The 25,711-nt window shown below is 37.0% G+C and overlaps 1 protein-coding gene across 1 annotated transcript in view; it reads left to right on the top strand.

Annotated features, from left to right (window-relative positions):
* Positions 1–23,177, top strand: part of LOC145692331 (uncharacterized) — a 35,502-nt gene extending 12,325 nt beyond the window's left edge. The window contains exons 2-3 of the mRNA XM_081767630.1: positions 19,036–19,203; positions 22,603–23,177. Of these exons, the coding sequence (XP_081623756.1) occupies positions 19,036–19,203; positions 22,603–22,673 (239 nt within the window). The 3' untranslated portion in view covers positions 22,674–23,177. The remainder of the gene's footprint in view (positions 1–19,035; positions 19,204–22,602) is intronic.
* The last annotated feature ends 2,534 nt before the right edge of the window (positions 23,178–25,711 follow it).

The following is a 25,711-nucleotide window of genomic DNA, read 5'->3' as shown; positions in this document are numbered from 1 at the left end:
ATGTCATTGCTGGACTGCAATTAACTCACAAATTAAAGCAACACATCGAAAACGTAGTAAGTAGTGATAAGTGTAAAGTGCAGAGAACTATAACATCTTATTCCCATGTTGTGCCTCGAACATAGGGAATTGGATGACGCAAGATAATGCAGATACAGTAACATTTTGGTAATATTTATAAATACGTGATTCATGCAAAAATATTTTTTTTTCCAATTGCATATTACCTTGTTTATTAATTTACGTAAGAAAATATTGAAACCTCTGTAAGGCGGACACCTCTCTATAGCGGACAATTTTTGATTCCCTACGGCTGTCCGCTTTAGAGAGGTTTCACTATAATAATAATAATAATAATAATAATAATAATAATAATAATAATAATAATAATAATAATAATAATAATAATAATAATAATAATAATAATAATACCGATAATGCAATCATAACAATATTTTACTCTTTAGTTTCCTCCTAGTTATATGATTAGCATAGACGTCTTCGGCGCGAGAGATCTGAGTTTGATTTTCGGCGAGAACTTGTGTAGTAAAGATTTTACGTTAAGCTGTAGTTTAACGTCTCATATAGCTTTGCTGCTGAACAGGACTCCAAACCAGTGCCGTGCCGTGGAAAATCAGGGCCCGGGGCGAGACTATACGACGGCGTCTCCATACATATATTCCAAGTATTTTTTCCTTTCTTTTACCCTTTTTCACCATACTTTTTCGCCCCTTACTTCAGCGCCCGGGGTTGTCGCCCCGCTCGCCCCCACCCACGGCACGGCCCTGCTCCAAATCTCAAACCACTCGCCTTGTTTTCATCTGCTTATATTTATTAAGTGTTTAATTACTTAAAAGTCTCGAATGGGAGTACAGGAAAGACAAAATATCAAACACGTAACGTCTGTTAAGCATTTTGACATGTTTATACTTTATTTCTGTAGTCAGCTTGTAACCCCTTGCTTGTTCTTCCTTGCTTGTAGTCCCCTTCAGGAGGCTGGCCCTTGTAACCACTGGTTCAAAGTCTAAGGCGATGTAAAGTTGACCCTGGTATACTCATTCTAAAGAAAAGCAGGGTTAATTTTACATTGTCTGGAACTATATCGTGACTATATCGTTAACGTACACGTCTTTGGCCCAGGAGATCCGGGTTCGATTCGCGGCATAATCCCATGTGGTTCGGATTCCACGTGAAGCAATAGGTCCATGTCTCATTATAACTTTGGTGTTGAAAGGGATGCTAAACTCCAACGAAATATAATGCAATTTATGTTGTATAATCCAGTTGGTAACCTTATGTGGTTCATAAAAAATGCTAGCTAATAATGGCCATCTAGTTCAAGTTGGTGAGCATTTCTCGTGCAATTGAATCGATCATAACTTATCAATAACGACACTACAATGTTATTTGCCGCTAAATACTTCTAAACCAGACCTATTTTTGGATGCAAATATAGACGAATTGGAGCGTATAATGTAAAGTTAATCTTAGAAACATTTTTGTACATGGTAAAAGTAACGAGGCCAAGACGTTTTCAATTTTACACCATCAATTGAATGGAACCCAAGTTTTGTACGTAAATTTGAAATCAAAAGAAGGCGTTGCGTAACAAAGTGCACGATTTCTGCAAAAGCCAGTGTATTCATTGTGAGCATCATCAGCTAATATTGTCTCTGTGATTTAATAAAAATGTTAAAATTGCAGTCAATAATAACATTCATGTGAAGTGCGTTTTATAACACTTTCATTTGGGCGAAGACTTATTTAAGGATAATTTATTTGTACCGTGTAAGAAGTGAACATAAATCAAGAATTGTAATGCAATGTATTTCACAAGTAATAATATTAATAATCTCCTCTCTGTTTTTAAACACGCACATACACAAAACAGAGAAACGAAAGCAACACGCATAGTAGCAAGTTGAACTTGAATCTTTGTGATGTCACCCGTATGTAAGAGTGCGGCCAATAAGAGTGCTACTTCAGCCATGTATTGGACGAACCTCTTGGGATCGGCGAAAATGCGCCCTGCCCTCGAACTTGACATTGACGTGGCTTGGAGGAATATGGCGAGTCAAGTTGAGAAGGCTGTGTTCCTGAATATGCCACGACAAATTCAGTTACTGTAGTGCAACGTCTTTTTAGGACAAAGTATGGGAAAGAACCACCCACACGACAGTCCATTTATGACTGGGTGCATACATTTGAAGAAACAGGTTGTCTGTGTAAGAAGAAATCCACGGGAAGACCTCCAGTGTCAAATGAAATAGTTGAGCGCGTTCGTGCGAGCTACGCTCGTAGCCCGAAGAAATCAACGACACGTGCAGAAAAAGAACTTGATATCCCTCAAAAGACTGTCTGGAACATTCTATGCAAACGTCTCAAGTTCTATCCATATTAGGGATGGCCAAAATTTTCCGGAATCCGGATTCCGGAAATTTTGTTTTCCGGAATCGGGAAATTTACTTTCCGGAATTCGGAAAAATTCCGGATTTCGGAAAAATTCCGGAATTCAAAAAAATTCCGGAATTCGGAAAAATTCCGGAATTCGGAAAAATTCCGGAATTCGGAAAAATTCCGGAATTCAGAAAAAATCCGGATTTCGGAAAAATTCCGGAATTCAGAAAAATTCCGGAATTCGGAAAAATTCCGGATTTCGGAAAAATTCCGGAATTCAGAAAAATTCCGGAATTCGGAAAAATTCCGGAATTCGGAAAAATTCCGGAATTCAGAAAAAAATCCGGATTTCGGAAAAAATCCGGATTTCGGAAAAAATCCGGATTTCGGAAAAATTCCGGAATTCAGAAAAATTCCGGATTTCGGAAAAATTCCGGAATTCAGAAAAAATCCGGAATTCGGAAAAATTCCGGATTTCGGAAAAATTCCGACATTCGGAAAAAATCCGGAATTTAGAAAAAAATCGGAATTTTTCCGAGATCCGGAATTTTTCCGATTTTACTTTCCGGATTCCGGAAAGTAAAAATTCTGGAATTGGCCATCCTTAGCTAGTAGCTGTTAAAAGAGAAACACAATAATGAATAGGCTATATATACTGTATTAATTTCTTGTAGTTGGATATGTCTTTATCATTTACGTAGACAATTGCTACTGCAGTTATTTACTACTTTATGAGAAAGGTCTTATTTTCACACACAAAAAAGTCGCCGGTATGTCTCAAACATTATCGCGTTCTCACCTGCAGCTGCTCCAAAGCACTGCAAACTACTTTTTAACCAGGCGAAAGGCAGTGAAGGAAAATAAATCTCAACAAATATTCTAATAACATTCGCTTATTGTCAACATACCTACAGTGAGCGCAGAAAGTGTTCGTACACCGTGCATACTTTATATTGAAAACAGCTAGCATGAGAATGGGAGGTGGAAAATATATATATAACCAGAATTAAGACTACACATTCATACATTTTATTTCTATATACAAGAGAAAGGGCAAACAAAGACAATCACTGTTTTGTTCAGAAGAAAAGAGAGAATTCCTTTTTTGTAAACGCAAAAAGTCACCGTACACTTATGATTGAATTAATGCTTATAAAGTATATTACGTTATTTAATATTTTGTGGGATTACCCTGTGCGTTAATGATTGTCTGTAGTCTTCGTGGCATTGATTTCACCTGTAGTAGTTCGTAGTTCTGTAGCTTCGGGACTGATTATGTCCCATTCTTCTTGAATAGTTTTTCTTAGGCCTTCTTTAGTAGACAAGCTGTGCCTTCTGATTCTTGTCTCCAGAAGAGATCATAGATGTTCTATGGGGTTCATGTCTGGGGATTGGGGTGGTGTGCGAAGCTGTTTCAAGGTATTATAGAGTCAGGGGCGGATCCAGAGGGGGGCGATCGGGGTGATCGCCCCCCCACAAGAGGAAACTCTTATTTTATATATAAATAAACCCATCCATAACAAGTTTGGAGCTCTTAAAAGTAGCAGTATTACCGCCCCCCCCAGAAGTCCGTCCTGGATCCGCCCCTGGCAAACCTTGCAGACAGGCCTCGTTCAACAGTACAAACAATAATTGCGATGTATAATGTTTCTATCACTGTGCGAAACCATAAAAATAATAATAATAATAATAATAATAATAATAATAATAATAATAATAATAATAATAATAATAATAATAATAATAATAATAATAATAATAATAATAATAAAAAGAACTGGAAGACCAAGAGTGTTGAGTGAACAAGTTAAACGTTACATTATTAGGGAAAGAAAAAAGGTTCCAAAAAGTAGTGCTGTGCAATTGGCAACGGATCTGGAAACACGCGGTGTTAAAGTATCAGCCAGTACAGTGCGGAATATTTGCAGGGTATCATGGTCGGATAGCCAGGAAAATGTTCTGGGTGAACAAGACAAATCGTATAAAGAGACTAAAGTTTGAAAAAGAGTATAAAGATAAGGGATCAGGCTTCTTTCTGGAATAGGGTCATATTTTCGGACGAAAGTAAATTTAATTTTATCGAGTCCAATGGGAGGCGTATGGTATGGCGCAAGGTGAATACAGAGATGAATCCTCAAAATCTCGTCCCTAAAGTAAGACACGGAGGAGGGTCCGTGCTCGTCTGGGGTTGTATGAGTGCCTCATGAGTGGGTCGTCTCCACCTTATCGATGGAGTGATGATCCACAAAGTGTATATTAACATATTAAAGGAATATCTCCATACTAGTGCGCAGAAGATGGTTCTTGAAAACAATTTATTGTTCAGCAAGACAACGACTCCAAACATACAGCGGAAAATACTCGATTGTGGCTACTCTATACAGGGGCGGATCCAGGACAGACTTCTGGGGAAGGGGCGGTCGGCAGTAATACTGCTACTTTTAAGAGCTCCAAACTTGTTATGGATGGGTTTATTTATATATAAAATAAGAAAGTTTCCTCTTGTGGGGGGGGGGAACGATGGCCCCGATCGACCCCCTCTGGATCTGCCCCTGAGGTTTGCTATCTTTCTCAAAGACTTACCCTTCTTATGCACTTTAATAATTACTTTTCTTGTCTCCTCATTTGTTTCTGTTCGGTTGCTTCCCATTTCGACAGCCCACCGTGCAGTTTTTTCACTCCTATTCACAACTAAACTCATTCTGTTACTCGTCATGCTATACAGAGGTGTATACTCAGGTGAATACTAGTGAACCCCAGTTGTGGTATCTTTGTTTCGTATTCGTACGTCAGGTGTACGATCACTTTTTGCGTCTACTCTATACATTTTCTACGGAATTTATTTACTTTCTGACCATTAAACTTGTCTTTGTGGTTCTTTATTGATATATTCATAAAGCTTAGTTTTCATTATTCATATTGTGTGTGTTATTACACTTCTTAAATTTTCTGTTTCTTTTTCGCAGGCATTCTCGTTTCAATAGCATAGGTGTACGAACACTTTCTGCGCTCACTGTATGTACAGTAAATACAAATTTATAATTTTTGACTTTACGAAGTATACAATGTAATTGTTCAATAATTAACATAAGCAGGCATTCATTAATTTATATTAATATAATAATTAATAAAACTAATAAGCGGGTGATTGATGACTCAGTGGTAGAGTTTCCATCTATGGTATTCTAACCCAGGACATGTGGGTTTTCAATGGCTAATTTTGTGTTCGAAAATTTTCCCGGTGGAAGGCCTACCTTTCTTATATTTGTTCCATCATCACTCATTAACGAATTTAGTTTATCAAAACTCTATAGCCATATATTCATTCTGTCCGTCAGTGAAACAAACAGTCTCAAGAACTATCTGATGGATTACCAATCAATTTTGGCCATGATGTACAGAGTCAATAGTTAAGAATCGAGTTCCCTGATGAATGTAATATTCAAACCGGAAGCGGTACAAACCACCATTTCCGGTTTTAACGTTAATCATTATATAGTAAATATGGTAATAGATAGCGAGAAGCGGTTTCCAGTAATCGACATATATAACATTCATGTAGATAGAATGTTACCCAGTTTGTGCATCTGCTGAAAATAATGAGCTTAGGTATTTAGAGAGCATTTTCCGCTTTAGAAAATGTGTGCTTGGTAAAGAATGTCGAGAATTAGCTGAGCCAGGCACGTAGCTAGAATATGGTAATAGGAAGGAGGGGGGGGGGGTCTGTCACGAAATACTGTGGTTATTTACCAGGGGCTCAATCATTCTAAACTATTTTATTGGCAACATATATTGGTTCGTTTAGCCAAGATTTCTAATGGGGGCATGATATGAAATACTGTGGTTACAAACCAGAGGCTCGATCAATCTAAATATTTTACTGACAACATAACCATATTGATTGGTTAGGACAATAAAATGAGGATATATTAGTAAGTATTTTAATAAGAAGCTATGAAGAAATCTCGAGTAAAAGAATATTAAAAAAGTATTGAAAAAGATATCGTCTTCCGAGGTCATTCGAACTGTGTCGAGAATTTTGCGTCTGGGAAATTTGCGCCCTACCTCAAGAACAGGGAAAATTGCGTCTGCGATGTACCTCCACCGGGAAGTTTGAGCCCTGCGAAATAAAAGAACCTATTGGAGCTTACGCATTTCCTCGGAGGGGCTGACATTACAACATAAACAATCCTCCCCTCACAACCATGCCATTTGTGATTTATTTTCATTGTGGCTATATAAGGGGAGAATAAACTTCAATATAAGCCAAAAGAACACAACGGATCAACGCAATCACTGCTTCTTCCAGAGATGATTTTGGGGGAACACGGGCCTCCCCAGAGCTCTCAGAGTGCCCCCTCGGAGGAGACCAAAATAATACGTCTATAATATAATAATAAATAGAATAGTACCAGCAGTGACCCCCCTCCGGAATACTAAATGTGCCCCCCGGAACATTTTTCCTGAAAGAACGACTGAACGCAATTGTGTGTTTGAAGTGTAATTCCAGCAAGTAAACACACTGTAAATAGTTTTCTTGATAATATTACTGAACTGATTTTACATTCACTTTACATTTTCTTTTCTATATTTTGTGTTCTGAAAAGCCAAACAACTCGCAAGGATTGTGAACAGAGATATCTGGGTAGAGCCAAACAGCCTTTTGTAGATTAAATTATACTCTTTGATTATATTAATAAATAATTATATATCAGTCATTTATATGTTTATTGTAAATTTTGTAGTATAATGAAAAATTGTATTTGTATGGATTGCCCTTTAGTGAACTAAAATTGTATTTTTTTCATTTGTTCGGAATATTATAACGGATGGAGTAACTCACTGAGACGATGAGAGACAAGCCTAGTTCAAGTGCGAGTGGAAGTTACTTTACACAATACAATAATAAGTTGAATTGTAGGACGCTAACATCCCAGTGCAAATATATAGCCGGCGCATTTTCCCCTCTTTTTGGGGTAGGGCGCAAACATCCCAGTGCAAATATATTGCGAGCGCATTTTTTCCTATTTTTGTGGTAGGGCGCAAATTTCCCGGGCGCAAAATTCTCGCATTCAAGGAAAATATAATGTCCGTGAAGTTGACAAGCCACTTATGTCAGACTCCAATTTCGACTTTAAACGTCGCTAGTGCTACGTTAGTGTTCGATAGTGACGCAAATCGTTAGTACTCCAACTGCATGCCAACACGCCCACTTCTAAGAATCATCTCAAAAATGAGGTTAACCGTTAGAGCAAGTAAGTGCTCATTGGTGCCATTAACATTAACGTTAATGCCTCCATCGTACGGCCCTTTGAGTAATAATAACACCACATTTTTTGCTAGTCTCAATGCGTCCCTATATTCTCGCGAACATTCTGACGTGCCCAAGTTAGTTACTTTTTTTGGGGGGACTATTGTTTATCTGTTATTGTTTATTGCTAATCTGCAGAGTAGTCCTTACATTAATATGCCATTGTCCTTGATAATCATTGCGTATTTACAAGCAATTTGTTATTACTGTTAGAAGATATCAAAAAACAACAGATAAAATCTACTACTTAAAGGTTCATATTTTTCTTTTACAGTACATAAACGATTAATAATAATAATAATAATAATAATAATAATAATAATAATAATAATAATAATAATAATAATAATAATAATAAGACTATTCCAGCATAAAAGTTATCAATTGCATCACACTGGCAACAAGCGACGCATATTTTAACTTCATAAAAAATCGTTTCTCACGATTTTCTGGAAAACTACGTATGATAACATCTTCATTATGTCAAGTTGTTTATCTCAGTGTGATATATGTCTTACCTCTGGACAATATTACAGTAAAACAAAAATTAAATATTAGGAGTACATCGTACTTTTGGACTACATCTCATTAACGATTGAGTAGTGTATACTTTAGGATGTAAGTTTCAGCTTAACTTGCATCATACATTCTTAGGATTACAAAAAGGAAATTTGTTCGTTTGCATTTGAACAAAATTCTTAGGATTACAAAAAGAAAAAATAATTTTTCCGAATTCCGGATTTTTTCCGAATTCCAGATTTTTTCCGAAATCCGGAATTTTTCCGAATTCCGGAATTTTTCCGAATTTCGGATTTTTTCTGAATTCCGGATTTTTTCCGAATTCCGGAATTTTTCCGAATTCCGGATTTTTTCTGAATTCCGGATTTTTTCTGAATTCCGGATTTTTTCCGAAATCCGGAATTTTTCAGAATTCCGGAATTTTTCCGAATTCCGGAATTTTTCTGAATTCCGGATTTTTTCCGAAATCCGGAATTTTTCCGAATTCCGGAATTTTTCCGAATTCCGGAATTTTTCTGAATTCCGGATTTTTTCCGAAATCCGGAATTTTTCCGAAATCCGGAATTTTTCCGAATTCCGGAATTTTCCGATTTTACTTTCCGGATTCCGGAAAGTAAAAATTCCGGAATTGGCCATCCCTAATCCATATCGACTGCAATTACTGCAAAGTCTCAATGAAAGTGACAAACAGCAACGTTCAGTTTTGCGTGTTCATATAAAATCTTTGTGAAGAAAAAGATGACCTCATTCAGCTGCTTACATTTGAGGACGAATCAACCTTTCACACTAGTGATGTCGTAAACAGAGAAGATTAGGGACTCAGAAAGGTTAACGTGTTTTGTGCTGTATCGCCCAAAAAGGTGTATGGACCGTTCTTTTTCAAGAAGAAATTGTTACTGGAAGAACGTACCTTGACATGTTGCAACTTTGGTTGATGCCACAACTTGAAGAAGATAGTGACAATTTCATATTTGTGCAGGATGGAATCCCACCTCACTGGCATTCCGATGTAAGGGTTATCTTGACGAAGTTCTTCCTAGGCGGTGGATTGGCCGTTCAACTGATGAGAACATGGCTATGACTCAATGGCCACCACGAAGTCCAGACCTCATACCGTGTGATTACTTTCTGTGGGGTTTCAGAAAAGAGAATGTGTATGTTCCCTCCCCTCCCTCAGTCTGACGGAACTGAAAGAACGAATCAGAGATGCTGTTGCATTGGTGGACAGTCAGACTTTGATGCCTGTTTGGGAAGAATTGGACTACAGACTAGATGTTTCCCGTGTAACCAAAGGATAACACATAGAACATCTGTAGTTGTATCACAACTACTTCCAGATGTACCCTACAACTCATGTAAGTTACGTTACCATGTAATTAAAACTCTTCATTTGGGGACCACTAAATTTGTCTATTTCTTTTAGGCTAACCCTGTATTACTCAGTAATGAATAATGAGGCTTGTTTTGCAAAAGTTACATAGAAACTTTAATGAATTAGGGATTAATGAACAACTTATATTTTTAATTCCACACAAGGTATTAAATGTATGTTATTACTCTAGAAAGACAGTAAGCTTCCCGAAACATTTTCGTTGCCATTAGGTGCAGTTTTCACTTTCTTGGAATACATCTAAACTCAACGATACTTAGAATCAATCCACACTCCAGTTATACAAAATAATCCTGAAACCTAGAATTATGTTGAATTCAGTAAATTTAATTGTATATATCCTCGTACACCCCTAAACACACCACTTCATTCGTATATTACACTGTAAAACAATGTAAAAGGTAGTAATTCTTTCTTATTGCTCTGTTTTTAATCAATATTCCTTGTTATTAGAAAAAAGAAAATACATTTTAGTCAATTTTTATGCAATTAAAGAATAACTTGAGAAAGTTTTTTTTTTCAGTGTTATCTCGATTAGTTTCAAGCGTCTGACTAACAATGTAAGAAGAAATGAAGTACGCTGGAATCATTGTGCTCGAATACGTTAGATTTTGGACCATTTTCAGTGGCAATTAAAACGCAATTCCTGTAGCTTTCTTAACACAACAGGAAGAGAACTAACCAATACGTACTCACGCAACGGCAAATATATGGCATCATTCTTTTCTATGAACCAGTAATATATATGCAATAACTTTACATTTCCAAATGAAACTATATACATCAATGGGTCACTTCAAAAAAGTGGGGGGGCAACTGCCCCCCCTTTGCCCCCCCTAATCGCCGCCCATGTGTGTACCTCTTGAAGTTGAGCACTTTCTGTACTTATTGGTGGCATCTTTTACTTTCCCTTTCTGTATATATGCACCTCTAAGGCGCACACAAGTGATTAAAAAAAAAAACTGACTCGAGTAAAGCCTCTCTTTACAGTGCATTAGGTAGAAAGTTCATTAAATATGAAAGAAACTGGTTGCATAAAATATTAATAAATAGATCAAGATATTTAGAATATTTAATGTATAGTAAATATTATACGTTATACACGATTGATGTAAAACAATGATTGAAATTAATAATAAAGCATAATAAAGCATAATTTGGAAAAAAAATAAAGCATAATGTGGGTTGCTCTACTTATTATTCTACATTCATGTTTTGTTACTAAATTGTGAACTCCTAATGCAATCCAAGTGTTTCTTTTATTATTATTATTATTATTATTATTATTATTATTATTATTATTATTATTATTATTATTATTATTATTTCAGAAACGTAGATGATAATCTAGGTGCTGCTACCTCTATATCTCAGATTATCGCTTCACCTGGCGCTCGCTCAAATGCATCAAAAGTAACAGAAAGATCCCAGAAAAAATGTTTTACAAATAAGGGAACATAGTAGTACGTAAGAAACAGAAAAGAATTCTGTCTGATCTCAGAGACCCTAAACCTTGTTCTTCCGCAAGAGCAGAGGTGCTTGATAGTAAAATAAGTAATACGGTACCAAAGGATTCTTCTTCCTTTGTCTTTCGTTGAAGCAATTCGGTTTCTTGAATTTATGAATGAAGTAGAATCAAGTTACCACTCACCATCCAGGCAAACTGTAACTCGCCGTATTGATGCCTTGTTTTCTAAGGAGAAGTGTGGCTGCGGAATCGATTGATTTGACAACAGATAGCTGGGCTTCGCAGGCTACGGAAAGTTATATTACAATCGCAACCCACTATATGCTTCCATTTAAGTTCAATAAGTTCAGTCCTTCAAATAATTGAAATAGAAGTGAGGCACACAAAGGTAAACCTAACTCAGCACTTAGCCCATGTTGCAGAGTAGTGGAATATTTTAGATAAAATACATGCAATTGTCTATGACAATGCTAGTAATATCACAAGTGCGGTACGAGAACTTCCGTATGCAAGCATATGTTGTTTTGCTCAGACCCTAAACTCTCTATAATTAAGGGACTTGCAATAGAGAAAATCGAGAAAATGTTAAGTGTTGTTAGTCGGATTGTTTCCCACTTTAAATATAGTACGTTGGCAACGTCAGAACTGGAAAAACAGTAAAGGTTATTAGGATTGGAAGTACATTTCCTTATACAGCAAGTTAAAACTCGGTGGAACAGCATACATGAAATGCTTGAGAGATTGATAGAACAAAGAAGAGCTCTTAACAATGAATTATCAGATAGAAATGTAACAAAGACGTCAGATTGCAAGAAATTTAACCCTTTAAGGATGTCCAAAATTTTAGACTTTCACTCAAACAGATACTGCTTCCTTACTATTTATCGTAGAATCATGGTTCATACCTCGTTTTTCTCACGATAGAGCACACTTACCAACGGTACCACGTGTCGGTATCATAAACCTTAACCGGAAAATCGAAAAAAAACTGAATTTTTCTGAAAAAATCACCCCTTCGTAACACTTGCGCCCCCGGGCCCGTCTCCGGTTTCACGTAGGGATCTAAAAAAATTGATAAATACCCAAAGGTAGGTCTACACATAATCCTTATGCAAGTTTCAATCTGATATCTTGAAAACTAAAGGCGTGAAAAAGTTTTGAAATTTGCCTTAAGAAAAAAGTCACGTCCCTTCGCAACACTTGGCGCCGCCAAGTTGACTATCCGGTTCCAAAACGCATCTGCGGTGTTCTTTGGTCAATCCTTGACTTGAAAAATAATATTAAAAAAAATCCCGGCTTAAATACCTGTTATAGAACCTAAATAAGCGGTCAAAGAGGATAGTACGCCATGGTATATAAATATACCAGAACTCTTTAAAAGGTTAAACTTCCTACAGACTAGGGATGACTACATTTTCAGGGAAAACGGAATATAATTCTTCCGGAAACTGGAAAATTAGAAAGACGGAAAATTTTCCGGAAAAACGGAAACGGAAAATTTTCCGGAAAATCGGAAGACGGAAAATTTTTCAGAAAATCGGAAACGGAAAATTTTCCGGAAAATCGGAAGACGGAAAATTTTCCGGAAAAACGGAAACGGAAAATTTTCCGGAAAACGGAAGACGGAAAATTTTCCGGAAAAACGGAAACGGAAAATTTTCCGGAAAATCGGAAAACGGAAAATTTTCCGGAAAAACGGAAACGGAAAATTTTCCGGAAAAACGGAAACGGAAAATTTTCCGGAAAAACGGAAAATGTGATTCCCGGAAACCGGAAAACTCTTTTTCCGGAAATGGCCATCCCTACTCTATACCACCCGACCGAACTCGATCAAAGTTTCAACATAGATAAGGTTCAGATCTGGGATGTTTTCATCATTTTACTTTGACGGCACAATGTAGGGGAGGGGAAGGGAGACATATATGTAAAAAAAACATAAAAATAAAAGTGACTGCCTTTGTGACTTCATCATTCTTTAACCACCGAACCGATCTTAATCAAATTATCAACATAGATGACGTTCTAGCCTGGAAAGTTTTTTTTTTTTTAATATTTTCACTTTGATGGTAGAACCTAGGGGAGGGGAGGGGAGATTAATATATAATAATAAATAGAACTCTTGAACTCTTGAACCACCCAACCGATCTCGATCAAATTTTCAACATACATGGCATTCGGGCCAGGTTTAATTTTTACCATGCCGTGCCCCGCAACATGGGGAGGGGAGAGGGATATATAAAAATCACCGAAAATGAGCAATATCAAAGAGCGCTTTAGTAGAGGTAAAGGTGATATTGTGGAACTCTATTTTGTTTTAGGCATGTAAAATTTTATAGAGGACATAAAAATACACTCAAACTTTGTACACACAATCTGTATTATGTTTGGCAGCGCAACATACCATCAAATTCAGATAATATGCAGAATTAGACAAAAATAATGCACATTTTTATGAACACTCCAAATTTGGTCGTTTCAAAAGTAAGGTGGTAATGTGGAACCCCAATATCAGTATACTTAAAGAATTCAAAATTTTACCAAATGAAATGCAGGCTGGTATTCACAACAAATGTATTCGTTTATTAAGGTATCTAGGTTTACATTCCCCGTTATAGGTCTACGAAAGGCAATCCACGCTACTGTCGACCATGTAGAAAAAGCTCTCTCTGCGGTCTGCAAAATATACACGCTGCATCGTCACGCGGACAATTCTCTCTAACCAGCATACTTAAACCTGATTCCCAAGAATCAATTGATTCGTCTTCAGACGCAGATGCAACTTCAATTGACAGTTTTCTTCTACATTCAATTTTTATCGTTTGGTCTGCAGCTGTTACAGTTTTTAATATGAGACGATTCTTCGATGACTTTGCATTGTTTACTAAGAGCTTTGTCAATGTCCCCTCCAATGCTAATTTGTAAGGTGAAGCTGTAAGAACTGATGCACTCGATGCCTTCCGTCCTCTATTAGAACGCTTTCTCGGAAACTCAGGTATTGGGCTGATTTCTTGAGGAGACACGAGAACACTCCTGAAGAAACTGGCTTTCTGTTCTCTTCGCTCGAACATCTTTGATTGCATGAATCATATTTTCACTATCCCATTTCTTTAAAACAGTTTTCGGTTTTGGGCCTGGTTGTTTCCATGGCATCTGGAATGACATAAGAACGCCAATTAGTGATTTGTGGAAAAGTTCAGAGGGTTTCACTTTACCAACACAGGCAGGGTTCCACATTACCACCTTCGGCACATTGGATTTTTACTTCTCCTTACACCTTACTCTTGAAAGATAACTTAGGCTATTAAAGAAAGGAAAAAAATTATAACTATGATAGATTACGATAAGCAAATCATTTGGTATCTATAATCAGTAAAAGTACATCAAGTTACAATATGAATCTTATCTTGCAAAAAGTTCACAAAAAAAGAAAATCAGAACAGCTTCCTCGGCACGCACATGTCCCATCAAACTGAAGTCGAGCACTACAGTGGGCTGTTTGACAACTAAATGCATAATTTCGCGCTCTTTCCAGTTAGCTGCAGCGATTGGAAGCTGCGATATGCAGGGGTTCCACTTTACCTGCAGGGTTCCACAATACCACCTTTACCTCTAATAATAAAAACGAACATATTACTATTTTTCCTAAATTTAACCCAGCGAAATCGGGGTGCATCTTAGATTCGAGGACGTCTTAAACGAGAAATTTTTAATTAAAGATATTATTAAAGTGTTATTAAAACTACTTTGGTAGCCATAAATATTTTTAATTTTGTATCATATTCAATCCAGACAACAATAGTGTCCCGCGCTTACACAGTATGCTAGTGTATTGTAAATGCATGATGTTTAGGTCGATTGGGGTTGGTTAAATATTCTTCAATTGAGCCAATTTTTTTCATGGATTAATTTGGTCCGACATGGAACAAACTTAGGGGTTTGGAGCAAAGAAATTTTAAAAAAATATATTTTTCCATATAATTAAGGACCTCTCTAATATATAGAGGAAAGGATACCAATATGGAATAGTACTACTAATATGAAATACCGACCTATAGCGGATGGGTGATAGGTGCAGACTGTTATACAGCTACGGATATTACGCCACACCTGAGTAGAACTAGAAAGTGTTAAACGAAAGAACCAGTGTGATACAGCTGTTGATAATTTTTCCTGGTTCCTGAGTTTTCTAAAGGTAAGTTTCCAATGGAGTAAATTTTATTCTTAATGAAGTTCAATTGTTGTCATTTTGCATTCTGAATTTCGGCAAATATCAACGATCATTTTCGTACAAAACAGAAAAGAGTTGAAATGTTTTGTACATTGCTACAACATATGACATTCCAAAGTGGCGAGGATACATATATGGAATACCAATGGGGTGATAAATATGGAATAGTATTCCATAATTGTCTCTCTCACGATTTTCTTTTATTTTTCTGTTTTATTTTGTGTCATACAGATATGCCTTCATCCAAAAAGAAAGACTGTTATCGGAAACAATGGGCAAGTAGCCATCTTCCAAGTCAGAAGTAAGATAATGGCACACCTAAAAGAGGCCAAATATTATTATGCTCCCAGATCTACTCTATTTAGGCTTGCAAATAAAAGTCCGCACGTTACACTTCAGGAAGCTGCCAAAACAATACTTGGACGAAAAACTGTATTACCTACAGAGTTGGAAAATCCGCTAATTAAAATTAGTGGAATATTTATTGCTAATGGAAAAAAGATATTACTTCTTCACGAAGACTGACGCTAAGAATATGGCAGAAGAGGTTTAAAACTAAATATCTAATTCGTCCTGAGGAAATAATACAAGTTCCAAATCCTAGAAATCAGTTAGGCAGCAGAAGAAGAGAAACAGAAACAGCTGCAGTTTTGACATCTTCACCATATAAAAATGCTTTTCAGCAGCAGAAGAAAAGAAACGCAACAGACAACAAACAGAAAAAGAAAACACAGATAATAAACAATACACGTATAGGACAAGGAAGAAAGTACAAAGAGCTCACAGCTACCTCAAGATATCGTGAGCGAAGTAAGAAACGTTTAGAACGACACAGAGAGAGCTCTTCCAATTCATCAAAAGAATGGGATATCAATTTCGAAGACTCGTCTTTAGGCTTTTCTCAGCCAGACGATGAAGTTATCCCAATAGTCCTGATGCAGAATGCCCCTTTGGTGGTGGAAAATTCTCACAATATAATAATGGAGAGCAATGATTGATGTGTCTTATGTGAGAAATATGGTGCCACGTGGAATGTTTTGGATATGAACGAGGATGTTATATTTGTGATTTTTGTAAATAGATTATTACAAGTATTCCATATTTAGACCCATTTACTTAAACAGATAAATATCTCATGTTATCTCAGTAAATCATTAATACCTATCTTAGTCTTGTTCATGTGATGATTGTAACTTCTTAGTGCTGTAGTAAACATTCTACTTTACCTTCTGAAGTATGTTTTGCTGATATTTTCAGTTTTGGTGACGAGTAATTACTTAATTAGTAAATGGTATTCTACATTCATTTGTATCCTATATATATATATATATATATATATATATATATATATATATATATATATATATATATATATATATATATATATATACACAGTGGCGTATTTAAGTCGGAGGCTTCTGGGCTTAAGCCCTCCCGAAATTGTATTTATTATATTAAACTAAATGAAATATCTCGCAGAATTTTCACATTTCCAGGAACAAAGTTAGCAAAGCCCCCGAAATAAAATCGTAAATATGCCACTGTATATATATATATATATATATATATATATATATATATATATATATATATATATATATGTGTGTGTGTGTGTGTGTGTAGTGTTATATGTCTACCCAATTTTTCACGGCACGCTTCGCCACTGGAAGTGTGCACGGGTATATTCGACTTATGAAGTTTTGCACTGCTATACAATAACACCACATTTTGTCATAGTGCTCCTCTACCTTTCTAGCGTGTGGCATTTTTAAGTATGTCCATAGTGTAGCAGTGCCTCTTGACTGTAATGGTGGTACCCTTTGGGAGAAAATCCACATGACTAAGATGGAAATGGTCCCAAAACACAATTGTAATTGATTTTCTTGCGGTTACTGTCTTGAATTTCTCTCATGTGTTCCCATGTAATAGTTTACCCTTTTGACTGGTGTATTCACAGCTTCAAAAGTGTTTTACCCCTCGTTATGCTGTGATGAAGAAATGACGAACCCTATCGCACATCGTGTGAGATATGTGAAGACAATGCTCATCCGTTGGTATCGGTTTTCTTGTCACACTCTTTAGGATCTAGCACAAACATACTAACATACTTTGCTATAATCGAATTGGTCATTCACAATGCTGCTCTCATTACCAATCGTACGAAATTTTCAACGAATCCGCAATACTTTGTAATCCGACTCTCCAGCCTTCACGAATATTTACATCCATACGACACACACTCCTGTTATTGATTGATGTCGATGATTTTCCAGTACTTTGCTCATCCGTCACATCAATGCTTCCGCTGGTTACACGTTAAGCTACATGTGCACTTGTTTACATATCAGCACATTGTCTTCATAGTTCTAGACCAGTTCTTGATAAATTTCTATCTCTTTTCTCCTTAGCACACGATAATCGAATGATACGAAGCATCTCCATTTTTGTGTAATATAATGTTCCAGTTGCTGCACAACAATTTGACTTGCCTACTGTGCAGTTAAATAAAGCAGACACTGACAGTTAAACAGAACACGAACTGTACGTGCGTTGGACGCGTTGTTTCCAAAGGGTTTGTAACAATAGAGACAGCAAATCTGCTGACAAACTTAGAACATTTTAATAAGGAATAATTCTACGAGGATAATCCCAAAAGTAAGGTCTCCAAAGAGTCGGGGATGTAGGGAAGCTGTTCGTGTAGTTATTGACAATACTATTGTTTTATTACTTTTTTCCCCATTCCGAAACAAGCCTGAGTGAACCTCGCTGGTACGCTTAGTTTTGGCTTAGCAGTAGTTTGTAATAGAGCTCCCGCTTGATATTACAGCCAAGTGCGAAGTTCGTGCAGTTATTCGGGTTTTGAACACAAAAGATGTTAAACTGACATCACCAGTTGACGGAAGTGTAAGGCAAGTCGTGCATGGATGTCAGAAATGTCCTTTACAGCTGGTCGGACTGAAATTCACGCCGAAGAAACTAGAAGCGAGGGACCATCAATTTCCGATGAGACAATCATGAAGGTTGAGCAAACCCTTGATATCACCTGTTTCTAAGTTGAAAGAAGATTTGGCCGGAACGCGTTTCAGCAACCACGACGAGGTGAAAGATGAAATTCAACGCTTCTTCAAAGATGGTGACAAGCTGGTGTGACGTGGGCATACAAGAACTGCCATCGGTCCTACTAAAAATGCATTGACCGAAATCGCGATTATGTAAAAAATAATTAAATGTAGAAGTATTAAAATGATGTAAACATGATTGAATATAAACATTTCTTTGTATTTCAAAAAAAAAAAAAAAAAGAGACTTTCTCTTTGGGATTACTCTCGTATAATTGTAATATGAAAGGATGATTTGTATGATTTCCAAATAACAAAAATAACTACTTTGAACACGTAACAGAATATTCAAATTTCAGCTACAGAGAGCAGTGCGATCAGTGACTTTGCCTACAATCAGCGTGAAAGGGTATTGTAGTGAGTGGTGAACCTCCCCTTTGTTTTGTTTACAGCATGTAAGTTACTGTCAGATGCCGACTTTCCTTAACCGTAAAATAGTCAGCGTAAGAAACAACGAGTTGTGCTCCTACAACTAAAAAAATATTATATAACGTGTAAAACACTAGATTGTACTGGTAAGTTCACTGTATATTTTATTCTCCTTTTAGTTAGTACAACTCTTCTGTAGCCGCGACTTATTATTAATTATCATTCTATTTTCAGGGATTGCAAGCGTAGCTTCACAACCTGTAAGTAGTGATTGTCCCTGTCCTTGCGCACCTGTTGATCCAACTGCTTGTGACGAAGTGTGCGTAAAAGATGAGAATGGAGTTACATCAACGTTTGAAAACTTGTGCTACCTTCAGTGTCGCCTGTTAGCTACAGACGAAGGTATGCAACGGTTCTTTAATACATACAGGGTTTATCCATAATTATCCATAGATTCTGAGAATAAAATAATTGGCAAGATCTTTAATTAAAACCTTATGCGAAAGAAGTTAAAACAACATGACTAGAAATACGTTTAAAATTAAAGATTAACATCTATTATTCAATTTGCTTTAAATGACCTAAGATGAAATACGATTTGTAGCACAAATGTCTACACTGTAAGGTTCTATTTTTAAAATAATTTTCAGTAAAACTGTAACATTTATAACACATGAGTCAGTATGTGGTGTGTGAAGGCGGAAGTGTGCCTTCAGAAGTTCAGTAGATTCTACTCAGAAAAGGCAAGGCCAGTACTGCAAGGAGGATGTTCGAAAATCTTCCATTGAAATTTCTGAAGTATGCACAGTGCGTTCTGAATATCTCAGGAAGATACTGTAATTTGATGTCTGGCACAAATGTCTTTAGCTTACGATAGCTTCATTTATCACCAAGCACTCCGTATCGATTAGAACAAAATGCACAACATAAAATGTGCGTTTATACAGGGCATGGCGATCCTAATTTTAAGTCGCATCACACCGGCCAAAAGTGAGGTCAGGCTCGTCACTGTGTGCACAGAGCATGCTGCCAGTACTTTAAAAGTTGTTGGATAGCACGACAAGTATAGTTATATGTGTGGATCAGTTTGCAGTGCCATTAAAACTCTATTGAGTAATTGACTTCGAGCAAGGCCCTATAGGGGAGTTACGAGGGAACGATTGGTCGTTTCATAGAATTTGAACATTTTCGTCGGTCATAACATTGCTGTGGTGTACCCGAGTGGAGACAAAGAGTTTCTACTAGTGCTGTCGAATTTTGTATTTGCGGTTTTTGAGAAAACCGGTTTTCTGAAAACCGAAAACCGCAAATGCTGTTTTCAAAACCAAAACCGCAAAAGCGGTTTTCAAAACCGAAACCGCAAACGCGGTTTTCAAAAAAGAAACCGCAAAAGCGGTTTCCAAAACCGACATTTTGGTTTTATGAAATTTCACTTTTTCAAAAACCGTTTTCGTTTTTTTCAAAAACCGATTTCGACAGCACTAGTTTCCACAACAGACATGCCCCTGCGACGCACAAAGGGCACGTGGACAGAAGGATCATTCAGGTCTTCTTAGCTGGTAGGAGACTATTAGTGCAATTATAGCCACCGAGGGCCCTCATGTAAACTTACGAACACTAAACAATCGATTGATAGAGACAAGTACACGTTCCTGCGTTACCCAGCACAATTATATCTCACAACTGGTCGTTGCCGTGAAAGTCTTCGGTATTTTCGGAAGGGCGGTGGTATTCAGAGATGAAGACAGGCACAATGACGGTTGTGTCTCTCGTGCAAGCAAGTTTAAAATCTAAATCCTATGTTAGTGCTCGTAATAGAGGACCGAACCCTGAACCCTAGTACAGGAGGCAATAAACCGGATCATCCACTCACTTTGTGTCTTTACTGACGAAAATATACAGGATATGGACAAAATAATCTAATAACACTTCATACAGGACACGTAAGTTTGGCCCTCCACTGTATAACGCGTGTTGCGGCTGCCGATCATTTTTTGTTTTCAATGTGTCATGTGGACCTTCCTCTTCCGTCGGCAGTAATCCGTTCACCTGTGAGTGTCGTGGTATCAAAGTAGTGCGGTAAAATGGGCGACCTGACAGACTTCCAAAGAGGCATGATCGTTGGTACCCGACTGGTTGGAGCTTCAGTGGCAACAGTGGCGAACATTGTGGGGGTATCGAAAGGCACTGTGTCCAATGTCTTGAGGCCATACACAATTCATGGGCAAACGACGTCTGCAAAGCACAATAGTGGTCGAAAGATAATCCTGTCAGATAGGGACCGGAGGGCATTAAAACAGATTGTAGCAGCTAAAAAGGAGACCACTGCAATGAAAATTATGTCTGAACTCAATTCCGGCCTACAGAACTCGGTTTCACCGAAAGCGGTGCGACGGGAACTTCATAAAATGAAAATTTATGGTAGGGCCGCTATCGCCAGACCCCTGGTCACAGCAGTAAATGCGAAGAGGCGTATCCAGTGGTGCAAGGACCACAAGGCGTGGACTCATGAGCAGTGGAAACACGTAATGTGATCCGATGAACCGACCTTCACCTTGTTTCCAACAACCGGTAGTGTTTACGTATGGAGAACACCGTCGCAGCCCTATGATATAGACTGGCTGCTTCCAACTGTAAAGCATGGGGGTGGTTCTGTTACAGTATGGGCAGTGATATCGTGGTTTTCCGCAGGTCCCATCATAGCCCTGCATGGAATGATGAATGCTAAGGCGTATGAGAACATTTTGGGGTATCAGGTTCTACCCATGGCCCAAATATTGTTGTCTGATGGTGATGGCATCTACCAAGATGATTTTGCGCCGTCACGCTGCAATGATTTGAGGAACATGACCAGGAGCTATCGCACCTTCCCTGGGTCCCACAATCACCAGATCTGAACATTATTGAGCCATTGTGGTTTGAGTTAGAAAGGCGTGTTCGGTCTCATTACCCTCCACCAGCATCCCTTAAGGAACTGGAGCATGTTTTGGAGGGACAATGGTACAAAATTCCACACACCATGATTTAGGAGCTGTATACGTCCATTCCACGTCGGATTCAAGCTGTTTTGGACGCAAAATGAGGTCCCATACCATACTAGGTATGATTTTCACACTTTTCCAAATATTTTAGATTTTTTTGTCTACCCCTGTATGTTCTGTATATGCCCTCTACCATAGTTTGCTAGATTTCGGACTCAAGCACAAGCTCTATCCAGCATGCTGGGACTGCATCTGATTAGTAGCCGAGTTTCGGCAACGACCATCACCCAGCTGAGCCAAAATCTACAGCGAGCCTGTAGTACCATATCCCAGACGGACGTCCAGAATCTGTAGGACTGTCTTCTGCCCAAACAGGTGTGCGTACTCGCTTAGGGTAATTATATGTGCTGTTGGATGAATAGGACTATTGTATGTTTTCGAGCACCCTACATAACATGTTGGGAATGTTCAAAGGGTGTCGTGTTGGGATCGCCACCTGCAAACACCTTGTGTACCAACTTGTGTCACTGAGATATTTTTTCTATAACCATGAGCCTCATTCCGTATGAGTTTGTGTTTTAGTTCACGATAGTCGGCATTAAATTTATAATTTACTTATTGCATTATTTGTGTTGTGTTGCGATTTGTAAATATTGCGAAGACCCTTACGGAATAAGGCTCCATAATGGTTAATACTTTTTATCGCTATTAATTAAAAAAAGACAAAACAATATTCTAACAATTGTATAAAAGTTACCTTGTATAAAAACGAAATAACTGTTTAATTTGCTTTGATATTATGTTTCCTTTTCTCTTTCAGTTTTTACATATTTGCACAAAGGAGCCTGTGAATCTGAGGAAGAAGAAGTGACGCAAATAGAGCATGATTGACCAAAATTATTAAACATATCATTTTATCTTTTTATTACGAAATTGATCGTAAAAGTTAAGTTTCTACATGTAATGCTAAAATATCACATTTCTAAAAAGTACTGGGCCTCTGGAGGTCAAAATTGAGAAGAGAATACATTTCTTGTCATTTGAAAATTGACAACATGGAATGTCGCATTTAGGTGTGTCTGGGTGTAACGGCGGCTATTTTCATCACTTCACGTAATTGTCAGGCAAATCATACACGATCAAGGTTAAATCCACCTTTAATTTCTTTTCCATGCGTTGGTTATTCCGCACGTTATGAAGAAAAGAGAGCAATAATGAGTAGGACACCGTGAATATAAACATGTTAAAATTATTATAAAGCACTAAAAAGTGTTTATTATTTGCATAACAAGGAAAATAGATCGATACACTCACAAGTTTATTTCAATATACTGTACAATTAAGCACAAAGCTATGTTAGACTGGTGATTTAGGATTATTTAGGATCTTGTGTGTTTTGTTACCTTTATTTGTTAAATATAAAAATTAAACGTTAAATATAAAATTTAAAACATGTGCTTTCATTACAAATAAAATCTTTTTGATGCCAATATAATCATGTTTTTAGTACAATGAGTGACGTTTAGTGTATGTCAAATACAACTTTTGCCCCAGAGGGTGGCATATAGAACTTTCTCATTCAAAGAGATCTGGTGAAACTTCTTCAGTGGAGACGAAGAAATCTTCTACTGGACTGCCTTTCTTCTTCCTGGTCTGAAGAGAAATATAAACGTTTTACTCACTGTGATAAACATTCCAGAACAATAGCCTATGGCTGCACAGTTCATTGTCAGAAGACCATTAACAAATGGTGATGAAATAAGACTTTATTTTTCATCTGACTATCGAGGGACACAAGATTTGTATTTATTTATTTATTTATTTATTTATTTATTTATTACCACATGCAGACAAAACCTTGATCAAGGCCTGCGGTGTTCGTTGTTTCTCTATAGTGAAATCCTTCACCTTAGATATTGTCAAGAACAGCTTTCCTTCACAGAGGTATCTTCCAAAATAACTAGTCAGGAGTTTTCAAATTTAGCACAACTATTCTTTAAAGTCAAAGTTAGTACAAACAATTTAATTTATTTATGCATTTAGACTCGATTTTGAAGTGAACTACAGGAAGTCATATAATTTTGATACTACCTGGTATAGGTGTATACAAACCGCAGGGCTGGATTAACCCATCTGGAGGCCCGGGGCTGGAAAATAAGTGGTCCCTGCTGACTTCACCTACATTTTTGTAAAAGTACAGTAGGAAAGTTAAGGGAATATATTTCTTGTTTTTATATTATATTTTATTTTATGATGATAATACTTGTATCTTCATGATTGTTTGTAGATAGTCAGTCGAGAATTTGATCAGAGTGGAGGCCCCTGTCCACCTGGAGGCCCGGAGCTACAGCCCCCTAAGCCCCCCTTAATCCGGCCCTGACAAACTGATGTAACTACTAGTAATATCAATAAGATAAGGATAGTAAGGATAGGATTACAGTTATGACAATTTCATGAAAAGATTAGGGCACAAGATTAATTTTAACATGGGGCGTCTCCCTGTGAGGGTTACAATGCGGAAATGTATAGGGGAAGCCGGTGTATTCGCGAACACTGAGGTAATGCCAAACACGCAAGTTTACTCCCAGGGAAGCTTGTTAGAAAGCAGATGATTTTACTTCACGCTAGCGGAGAGACCTGGAAAAGTGTAGCATAAATTTGGTGACAGTCAATTGAATGGATTGCCAGGAAGAAACGTTTTGTTATTTTAGTCGATTCACTTATAACGTTGATTCAATAATGTGGGTAAAGTAAATTGGCTCTTATCTTATCCATATTGTTACAGATGAGGCTATATATTCCCCTATATTTGAGCATTAGCTCTTTGTAATCTTACTAGCCTATATGCAGTCAACAATAGTTTCAATTATAACAATAAAATGGTGTCTCATGGGGAAATGCCAGACAGATGTTCGCCATTACCCCAAAGTGTTCGGGATTGCATAATGGTGTGAAATAAATTATCAAAAAAAAATGTAATAGTTCTGTATTTATTGAAAAGTAAGTAATAAGTTAATGAAATTGGTTTGGGAAATAGCTATATCATATCTTGGTAATAAGCGTTATTAGCTTTATTAATAAGAATAGTTCGCTATATTTATAATTGCTTTATTTATTAGTTATGTCTGTAATTATAATTCTTATTAAAGATTTAAATATTAAATTACGGTATATTTTTAATATAACTTAATGCATTTAGCTTGTTTCGTAAAGGAAAGTTTAATGTAAACAGTATGTTCGGGATTACCCCGACGACTGGGGCAATCCCGAACATAGGTTCATTTTTAAAACATCTCACTGATTTGTTGAAAATATTAATTTTGACTTTCCTCTGCACTTTAGTAAACAGGAAAAACTCCAAGCTTTCTATACACAAAAATCTTAATTTTATCTTCAAAAACGAAAGTGATACTTATAATCAAAGTTTAAGTGTTCTTGAATACCCCGGTCTCCCCTAATTGAAAAAAGGAAAAATTGCAATATAACAAACATTCTTATTCATTTAAGTCTTACTTTATGGCAATATTTTAATTCTGATTAAGAATTGGTAAAAGAAAGTTTCGGAAAATTGATAGCTGAAATTACTTCACAAAGAATTAAGAATACGAAACAAATTAATTAGTACGCACAATGTATCTCAGACAAGTAACGTTCATAGGTAGGATAAAAAGTAGTGGAAACACTGTTCTCACTTCAGAGGTGTGTATCTCAGCACTACAGGAGTTCTGTAGCTGATAAATGAGTGTGAGAATAGTGAAATGAGAAAGTGTGGAGAGTGATAACGACTATGTGTTACAGGGCTGGTTCTAGACATTTCTTAAGTGTAAGCAAACTATATTTCGGTGCCCCTAAGTAGAGAGTAGAAATAATAATAAAAGAGTAGAAAGTTGTAATGGACAAAAAATCTTCAAATAATTGTTACAGTTGCA

Source organism: Thermobia domestica, chromosome 1 (assembly GCF_964235325.1).
Source record: "Thermobia domestica chromosome 1, izTheDome1.hap1.1, whole genome shotgun sequence".
Lineage (NCBI taxonomy): Eukaryota > Metazoa > Arthropoda > Insecta > Zygentoma > Lepismatidae > Thermobia > Thermobia domestica.
Note: the sequence above shows the minus strand (reverse complement) of the source record. Positions and strands in the feature narration are given on the sequence as shown.